Source organism: Puma concolor, chromosome A2 (assembly GCF_028749965.1).
Source record: "Puma concolor isolate L17-30 chromosome A2, mPumCon1.1.hap2, whole genome shotgun sequence".
NCBI lineage: Eukaryota > Metazoa > Chordata > Mammalia > Carnivora > Felidae > Puma > Puma concolor.
Window position 1 is genome coordinate 152219656 of NC_141668.1, and position 10314 is coordinate 152229969.

At 45.4% G+C, this 10314-nt stretch overlaps 1 protein-coding gene across 12 annotated transcripts in view; it reads right to left on the bottom strand.

The window, feature by feature from the left end:
• DOCK3 (dedicator of cytokinesis 3) overlaps positions 1-5324 on the bottom strand; it is a 602545-nt gene extending 597221 nt beyond the window's left edge. For 7 of the 12 annotated variants that reach the window (XM_086698093.1, XM_086698087.1, XM_086698083.1 and 4 more), the window contains exon 1: positions 4978-5323. In XM_086698093.1, the coding sequence (XP_086554219.1) occupies positions 4978-5014 (37 nt within the window). In that variant the 5' untranslated portion in view covers positions 5015-5323. Of the gene's footprint in view, positions 1-4977 lie in introns of all 12 variants that reach the window. The other 5 variants (XM_086698089.1, XM_086698088.1, XM_086698096.1 and 2 more) reach the window with 2 other exon arrangements.
• Between the last annotated feature and the right edge of the window lie 4990 nt (positions 5325-10314).

Here is a 10314-nt window from a genome sequence, read left to right on the forward strand (position 1 = left end):
CTTCTGACTTGTCATGTCCTAAATGTGTATTCATTACCAGTGCAAATCTTTACAATTAGAAGCAGAACAATAAATACTATGTAGTCTTTTTTTTAATGTTTATTTATTTTTGAGAGAGAGAGAGAGAGAGAGAGAGAGAGACAGAGTGCAAGCAGGGGAGGGGCAGAGAGAAGGAGACACAGAATCTGAAGCAGGCTCCAGGCTCTGAGCTGTCAGTCAGCACAGAGCCCAACATGGGCTCCAACCCACGAACTGTGAGATCATGACCTGAGCCAAAGTCAGACACTTAACCGACTGAGCCACTCAGGCACCACAAGAACGCCTTATCTTTTGAGCCACAGATATACGCTACTGACAAAGTCCTTTCAGAAGCAACATGATGTAATAAAAGAAGCTGTGGCTTAGACTCCCAAAGTTCTACGTTCAAATCTCAACTCAGCACTAACTGACTTAAATTCCCTAGATCAGTCCCTAACTCCTCTCAGCTAAAGTTTCTTTCCCACCTGTTTCAAAAAGAGGGGAGAGGTCATATTATGGTGTAAGGCTCAAGTAGAATCATAATGTGGAAGCTCCCTGTAAACACTAAACCCCAATCATAAAACATCAAGCACATCCTCATTTTTTTTTAAATTTTTTTAACCTTTATTTATTTTTGTGACAGAGAGGGACAGAGCATGAGTGGGGGAGGGGCAGAGAGAAAGGGAGACACAGAAACGGAAGCAGGCTCCAGGCTCTGAGCCACCAGCCCAGAGCCTGACGCGGGGCTCGAACTCACCGACCGCGAGATCGTGACCTGAGCTGAAGTCGGACGCTTAACCGACTGAGCCACTCAGGCGCCCCCATCCTCATTTTTTAAAACAAAATAAAGTCCTGGGTATATGATATATTCTCTATCCCTAGTAGATGCCTTTACCTCTGAGAGGTATGGGGCCCTTACAGAGGTTTCAAACACTGGGATTCCCTCATGGAACAAGTAACTAAAAAGCCCACTGCCTTTGCACTATTTCACTGAACCGTAGCCTATTTTAGCCTATTTACCAACAGATTTAGTAAAATTTTGTGATCACTGGTTCTTTCCAATCTGGTTTCATCAACCTATTCCTTCTCCGCCTTCAGATGCCTCTGCACCACAGGATCTTTACAAGGTAAATTTCTTTTAAGGACCCAGGGCTTTTTTTAAAAAGTGTTTTTTTGTTCTATCTGGGAAAAATCAAGCAAAAGGAAATCTGGTAAAAATAAGGCAGAAAATATGAATTACTTTTTATACAAGATAAAAATAAATATAACATTACAAAACTAAAATATCAGGTATTCTGGTTGGTGATGAGGAAAAACTGTTATGGTTTATTTACTAAGTGTGGATTAGGAAATAAACAACAATTGCCCTGAGTTATTAAAAAAAAAAAATTACCTTATGACAGCAGAATAAACAAGATAATGACCTGAGGCAAGCTTCCAGCCCTAAGATGACAAACTAGTACATATGTATTCAAACTTTTGCTGCTATTCTATTTTAGAAGTTAATTATAAACATTCTTGTTTTGTTATCAGTGTTTGCTGCTGCTGCTGTCAGAGGATGAGAAAAGTATTTTCTTGATCTTTGGTTTCTATATTGGGTAGTTTGGGTGCCATCAACATGGGAAAAGACAACTATTTCACAAAAATAGGTGGATTGTTCTCACCTAATGCATTTTAGAAGAGGAAGCTTCTTGGAAATGTAAAATAAAGAATGGAAAGATACAGGGCTTTCTAAGCATTCATGGCAACAGAAAGGAAAACAGAATCTCAGAGGGAAAGAGACATAAAGAGTCAAAACATGGCTAACGGGTTCAGTAAAAAACAGCCCTTTTAATACTAAAGAAGGATAGCAAAAAAGCCAAGTGTATCACAAAATATTGCCCATTGCCAAGAAGAAAAATAAGGAGAATATTGAATTGCTGAAGGACAAAAAAGGACTAACCACCTCTGAGATCCAGTTTCTTCATCTGTATGATGAAGATAACATTAGAACTGCTCTGGGACTCTATATGGTATAACATTAAGTAAGAATCCCTAGCAACACGGTGACTGACCCAGGACTAAACCTCAAAAAAGAACAGTTTTCTCCCCTTCCTCTAAAGTCAACCACAGAATATTACAATGAATAGAAGCTCATTTATCACCTAGTTCTAGGTGAATAAATCAAATAATTTGAAAATGTTGTAACCTGTATAGAATTCCTGTATTAAAAAAAAAAAAAACAAAAGCTAAAGTAAAATGTTTCTACAGAATCTCAAACACCTTACCAATGTCAAATACAGATGAATAGCTGCAATGGAAAAAAAATCCTTTGCAATGCTGCAACAGGGGACTTTTCCCCTCACTAACATCCAAGCAGTTTCTCCAAATTGGTAGGGAGTAGGTACAAGTTTTCCCTCCTTGCTGTAAGGATTATGGATTAGCAAAGCAAGCAGAGATAGAAACCTATGCTCCAAGTTGGTCATAAAAATCAAAGCTGAAACTCAAAATACTACCTCCTAGGAATAATGATAATAGATTTTCAAACTAGCAATTAAATAATGCAGCTAAAACACTATTTTTGATTGACTATTTTTCTTATTGTAAGTATAACATTTAAGCTACTTTATAGGCTGAACCAGATTTTACTAAATAAAAAGCCTAAGAGTGTATCCTAAAGTGCTTACGGAAAGAGATGTACCCTGAGTTTTGAACAATTTCTACAAGAACTTTCAGACCATAACTGAGGAAGGGACAGTAGAACAAAGCTGTGAGAGAAAGTAGGAAAAGAGATGCCTTGTTTGGCAGGAAAAGCATCTAAAGTACGCTAAATCACAACTGTTAATATCTTCAGAATAACAACATCTCTCATTTACAAAGCATTTAGGCCCTTCCCTGTGCCCAATGCTGTGTCCTCTCCACGGGAAATAACCATTTTTCTAAAGCTAAACCCACAGTCCTAAGAATGCAAGAATTTCATTCCATCTTCCTGATTAAATCACACACCAAATCCTAGTGCCTGGAGATTCACACATGCCTATCTTGATTACCCTGCACTGTGTCCTTCTAAGAACTAACACATCAGAGGAAATACCTGGTATTATTATTACTCTGAGTACTACAGGGAAAAGAAGAAATTAACATTTATTAAGCATCTGGTATGCTTTCATTTGATTTTCACAACCCTGTAGGTAAATATTATCCCCAATTTACACATTAAGAAAATGATGTTAACTTGCCCACAACACCAGTAAAGAGAAGCCAGGACTCAGAAATCTGCTAACTCTCCTACTCAAGGATTCTTTCCCAGAAGGAATTATCACTTAGGTGCCACTTTCACATCAATTATTTGTTATTCTAGTTCAGCAGTTCTGAAAGCAAGTTATGGAGAAGATAAACCATCAACTCTTTATTTCATGGAATAGATAGATAGATAGATAGATAGATAGATAGATAGATAGTATTTAGAGAACTAAGAGAAAAGGTAAAATGTCCCCACAGGCGAATCCCGGCTCTTTGCATCATTTCCCAATTCCTCCTCAACAGAGACTCAAGCACTAGGGCTTCTTTTATCGCTTCCATCCTAGCATACTATCATGCCATTGTAGCACAGCTAATTAAAAACTTTAGAAAGTTACCTTTCAAAACAGGATTTTATACCAACATAGAAGATCTCTCTGCAGGTCCTTAAATTTCAATAAATTCAATTTTCACATAACTTGCCTGATTGTATTCCTAAATGTTTGTTACTACTGCCAGTTTAAAAAGTTATTTCGCTCCCATAAGAGACTCTTAAAAACTGAGAATAAACTGAGAGTTGATGGGGGGTGGGAGGGAGGGGAGGGTGGGTGATAGGCATTTGAGGAGGGCACCTGTTGGGATGAGCACTGGGTGTTGTATGGAAACCAATTTGACAATAAATTTCTTCTTAAAAAATTTTTTAAGTTATTTCGTAGTGAATTGTGAGTTAAATCTTGATTGAACTGAGGTGAAAAAAAAACATGAGAAATAAAAATCTATGTTTAGAGAGATTTCCCCATCCATAGTTTTCCATTACAAGTTGGGAGGTAGGGGAACCTGTACACTCAACCTTTTAAATCTGTTTTTAACCCAATAAGATGGCACAGGACTCACAATAATGCATTGTGGCTGAGCTCTATCATGTTATTGCCACAAAACACTAGCATTATTAAAAGGAAAACTAACATTCAACCCTTTGTATTATTAAATATTCATTCTTTTTAAAGTTTAATGTTACAAGAATCATTTAGCTTCTGGAGTTTACCACTTGTAAGATAAAAAGAGGATTCTAAGATGATAACAGTCTCACCTGAAAACAGGTTTGTTGGTGTTTTTGTTTTTAACGACACTGTACTATATACACACACTAAACGTAACACTGAGACATGTCCAAAAACACTTCCCACTGTAATTATTTCTAATACTGAATGCAGAACAAATTAAAACAGACCAAACACTTGCAGTCAAATGTCTACAAAATTTTGAACTGGAAAAATGATGTCAACGTTTTTTATCCATTTGAAAGGTTCCAGTCCAAAAAATAAACAGCCATCGGGCTCAGCAACTCAGGTGCGGAAACTCGCTAAAACTGAGATTGGGTGCGGAGAAAACAAGACTCTCAGGATTTGGCTTCTTGGGTAAAACTGCCCTGTACCCCACACCAGAAACCTCACGCAGCCACAGGGGCCCAGCCCACCGTGCCCGCCCCTCCCGCCCGCCGCACCTGCCGAGGCCGCACCGCCAGCGCCCCCTGCCGCCCTCCCCACTCCCGGAGGCCCGCTCCCACCCCAGCACCACACGCCCGGCCGCCCCCGCCGCGCCCGCCCCGCGCCGAGGCCGCGCAGCCTGCGGGCAGGGGCGGGAGCGCGCGGGCGCGAATCGAGGCGGGGCCTCTACGGGGCCCAGAGCAAGGGCGCGTCCCTGGGACCCCTGCTGTGGCCAGGCCGGAGCCTCACCTACCTACGCCGTATTTCTCCTCCTCCGTGGGGGTCCACATGGCCGGGCCGGGCGCGGCCCCGCGGGCGCGGCGGCCGGGCGACAGCGCGGCGGGGACGGCCGCGGGCCCGGCTGTGGCGCACCGCAAGCCGAAGCGGGGGCGGTCAGGCGGCGCGGGGCAGTGGGCGGCGCATCCCTCACAGGCCGTCCGGGATGCCGCCGCCGCCACGTCCGAACCGCGAGGCTCCCGCGAGCGGCCCAGCAGTCCCGGGAGGCGCGGGAGAGGTCTCTCCACCTGTCCGTCGCCGCTGCTCCCGCGCCGCCGCTCGGTCCCTCACAGCTCCGCTGTTCTGCTCCCGGCGCCGCCGCGGTTCGGCTCGCCTCAACGGGCTCGCAGGACGGCCGCGCATGCGCCACTCCCGGCGCGCGGGGGCTCGCGCTGCCCGGGCTCGCGCCCCCCGAGCCCGCGCGCGAGCTCACGCGCCGCCGCCGCGCGCCAGCGGAGGGAAATCCGCGAGAGGCGATTGGACGGCCCTGCGGGGGTCAGACCTAGCTCCTCCGTGGACCCCCGCCCTCGGCGGTAGCAAGTGATGGTAGAGGCGGGCTGGGCAGGTGGGAGGCCCTAGGCCGCTAGAGTCTTGCGCGTCCGGTGCTTCCTGCCTGGCACAGCGAGATTGCCGCGGAACTCTGTCCGAGAGGGAGGATCGAGAAGGGAGGAGGGAAGGATACTGTTTTCAGACCCATCCCAGTGTCACCCACAGTGTGGACACTGCCCATCCCGGAAAGGTCCTGGGAGCCACCCTGCGTATCGCCGGACCCGAAAGGTGGGGTCGCCGCGGGAGAACAAGGTGGGGCACTGTTGCCCCTCGCTCTTCGTCTCTGGGATGCCTTCTAGGCCGAAGCCCTACCGCCTCCTTGGTTCTTGTTTCGCTGAGTTGTCCTATGCGGTAAATTCTTGGAGTGTGAACAATCAGAGTAGCCTTCTTAGTAAGGAAACCCTTCCTTGTTAGGATCTGGGATCCTAACCTGGGCACCGCCTCTGCTCCTCCTAGGTCTCTGCCTTATAGGCTATTCGGACTTTTGGCTCAGTCCCAAAACTTTCCTCCTTTGTTTCCTCCCCCCCCCCCAAAATCTGTTCCCTCTTACTTCTGCAAATATCACCTTGTGACCCTAGGTCAACCATTCTCCAAAGATCAGGATAATCCTGGCAACTGCAGGACTTCTTTAACCTGCATCTGGACCACGTTGTGGTCCCAGCCCTAATCCCAGCATATTTATCCATCTCTGTCACCAGCATCTGTAACCAGACAAAACCCTGGTGTCACTCCTCACTTGACTGAACATCCTTGAACACTCTTCCAAAACCAGATCAGTGCATCACTTCCAGGAAAGCTTCCCAGATCCTGCAGCTAGCAGACTGGATCCTCCCCTTCTTTTGCCTAGGATTCCAGCTGTGTGCATTTGTGCCTTATTTCTCCCATTAAGACTGCTCCCAAAAGGCAAGCTCCAGGCTAAAGTCACTCTCAGCACCTACCTAACACCTGATGCGCACTTGTTGAGTAGGAAGCAAGACTAGTACAAGAATATCTTGGTAATCAACAGATCTTATTGGTTCTTTCTTCATAATGCCCTTTATGATTACTCATTCCAGGCCTGACTAAACTCACCTGGATTATTGCCACAGATCCCCAAATCCTGACCTATAGACTCATTCCTTCCACCAATGAAGGCTGCACACTCCTGTATTAGGAAAATATTCTGTAAATGATTGAGTTTCTCAAGAGCTAGATACACTGAGGGGTTGGGGGAGTCCAAGAACATAATAAAGGAGTTATCTTTATGTAGCTAAGTGTTCCCAGAAGACCCCTGCCCGATGACCACCCTGGAATGTCACCATGTAATGAAGCCCACATTCCCAAAAAGGGAGCTATCTAGCAAGTGGGCCAAGTTATACAGACCTTCTGAACGAACAAACTTAAAGCTCTTATTTCATCTCCTAGTTCCACTCCATTGGCTGATGCACATGATCACAGTCTCGGAGCCCAATGACTGGTTTTCCCAAAGTTTACTCTCTTGTTCCCAGTCTGGATTCATCTTAGATGATAGCTTCCCCAGACAAAGACACTCCCAATCAACAACTGCACACCTCAGCTCAGGGATGGGAATGCATTAATCCCAACTGGTAAAGGGAAAAGAAAACGGGCCAAGGTGAGAAGGGGGCATCTGATAAATCTCAGACCCCTACAGTCTTGCTCTTTGTACTAAATTTAGATTGTTTTCTTTTTTTTTTTAATTTTTTTTTCAACATTTATTTATTTTTGCAACAGAGAGAGACAGAGCATGAACGGGGGAGGGGCAGAGAGAGAGGGAGACACAGAATCGGAAACAGGCTCCAGGCTCTGAGCCATCAGCCCAGAGCCCGACGCGGGGCACGAACCCACGGACCGCGAGATCGTGACCTGGCTGAAGTCGGACGCTTAACCGACTGCGCCACCCAGGCGCCCCTAGATTGTTTTCTTGAAGCAAAAGAGCACGTCATGGAGAATCGGGCTTCAGCAGAGATATACACCTGCTCTCATATACCCACAGCATCTGTTCTGAGCCCTTCTTCATGCTGTCAGTCCACTCTCACTGCACCCCCCATACACACACCCCTCCCAACATGTGAGCCAACCTTCAACTTGCCTCTGAAAATCAGGACCCTTGGCACCCTGCCTTCCCCTCCTCTCCATCCACTTCTGTATGTTTTCACCACCACCCAGCTTCACTGCCTGCTCCTTCTTAGGATCCCCAGAACTCACCGCCCCATTGTTGCTCTCTGCCCTCCATTTTCACCCAGTTCTGTTCCATAGGCTCCTTCTGTGGTACCAACAACATCTGCCCTGTTGGTACCCTCAGCTTCCATTCCTTCTTTCTTCCTCCTCTAGATGACTGTGAAGAATAATCAACCACTCCAAATCCCTTTATTTTAATGCAATTCATTTGACTCTCAGATGATCTGGTTTCTGACCCTGTCACCTCCAGAAACTGCTCTCCCAGAAGTCCCCAGGGATGTCCCAACTCTAGATACAAGCAGCTACTCTTCCCTGGCTCTGGGCTTTTGCATACAGTATCACTCAACCCATGTATTCTCCTCTCTTGAAACTCATGGATCCTCCTCACCCTCCAAGGGCTGTTCTTCCCTTAAACTTCCCAACAGCCCTTGGCAAAAGGAGATTTTGCTCTCCCATGAGGGCCTTTCCTGTAGCACCTTCTCACCCCACTTTCCTCCAAGAGATCAGATGGGTCTGCCTTGCACATTGACAAACATCTGTTTCCTTTTTAAGTAGCAAAGATTGCTCTGTTTATTTTTACCCCACACAGAGACTATCATAATGCCTACCATCAAACAGGAATTCAACATATACTCTTGGGTGAATGATCTACCTGTATGTTATCTGAGATCATAATGCAATAGGTTGGAAAAGAAAACTGAGAAATTTATTTCAGCAAGCCACAAATCTCCCAATTGAGAAACTTGAGTTAAAAAGAGTAAATTTCCTTGATATAGGCACATTTCCTTGATATAGGCTTTAATTAAAAATTCATTGATGGGACACCTGGGTGGCTCAGCTGGTTGAGCGTCTGACTCCTAATTTCGGCCTAGGTCATGATTCCAGGGTCATGGGATCAAGCCCTGTGTTGGGCTCTAGGCTGAACATGGAGACTGCTTAAGATTCTCTCTCTCTCTCTCTCTCTCTCTCTCTCTCTCTCTCTCTCTCTCTCTCTCTCTCTCCCCACCCCGTCCCTCTCCCTTGTGCTCTCTCTCTCTCTCCCTCTGTCCCTCTCCCTTGCACTCTCTCTCTCTGTCACTATCTCTAAAATTTTAAAAAAAAATCAGGGCGCCTGGATGGTCAGTTGAGCGTCCGACTTCGGCTTAGGTCATGATCTCGCGATTTGTGCATTCGAGCCCCGTGTCAGGCTGTGCTAACAGCTCGGAGCCTAGAGCCTGCTTCAGATTCTGTGTCTCCCCTTCTCTCTGCCCCTCCCATGCTCATGCTCATGCTCTGTCTCTCTGTCTCTCAATAATAAATAAACATTTAAGAAAATTAAATTAAATTTATTTTTTTTTTTAATTTTTTTTTCAACGTTTTTAATTTTTTATTTTTGGGACAGAGAGAGACAGAGCATGAACGGGGGAGGGGCAGAGAGAGAGGGAGACACAGAATCAGAAACAGGCTCCAGGCTCCGAGCCATCAGCCCAGAGCCCGACGCGGGGCTCGAACTCACGGACCGCGAGATCGTGACCTGGCTGAAGTCGGACGCTTAACCGACTGCGCCACCCAGGCGCCCCAAGAAAATTAAATTAAATTTAAAAAATTCATTGAGACATCTTATTGAGTAGCTATGTAAAATATAAACATGGTTTGCTATTTAAGAAACAAGTGTGCAAACAGTTTGACTTAACATGTCACTATTACTTTTGGATGGAACTCATTACCTCAGATGATAAATTGCAACTTGCTGACTAAAGAAGGAATCAATTCTTCAACAGGAAGTTCTTCAAGATTGGTGGCTATTAAAAATAGCCCATAACCAAACATTTTGTATATAACATACAAGAAATGCAGACAGCATCATCTTTTTCACTTAAATAGAACTTAATCAATTTTTTAACATAAGCAAACATCACAATGATAAATCCCCCCATCACTTTCGGACAACGAGACTGGCACTCTTCTACAAAGCTCAATGAGCTACACTTCTCCCCTTTTTTTTTCTGTTGCCTGGAGAATCAGATACCAGTATTTAAGGAGCCAGCCAGTCTGATGACTCAGCTCATAAAACAATGTGTGGCCACAAAGATGATGTTTATCCAGGAGCATCCTGGAGGCTCTTGCTACTGAAGTCGGTGAGCAGTAGGCAAGTGGTACACAATGCTCAGTCTCCCAAGAGTTTCTGGCCATGGTGCAAGAGCAGCATTCGCTTCCTTCTCTCATGGTTGATCTCATCAGATACTCTGTCCAAGCAGAATGGTGGGAAATTTTCAGAGAAATGCAGTGGTAATAGAGGCAAATTTAAGCAGAGTACAGATGATGGTGGCAAATCTAAGCAAAGTACGGGTGATGGTAGACTTAGCTCTGCCTTCTCTTGATCAGGCAGTGCTTGCAACTAGGACTTATGCACATAAACAGCCCAGGGGCAGGTGGATAGGAGGCTCAGAAACATTTGTTTCCCAAGTCATCTCTGCCCCACTGGGATCCTCTAGGAGTGAGTCTACTCTGGTTAATAGAGCATCTACAAAGCTAGTTTTCTTCATGGCAGAGAGATGCACAAGCATCCCCAAAAACAACACCCCAAAGCAACACCTTTTTGGAACTC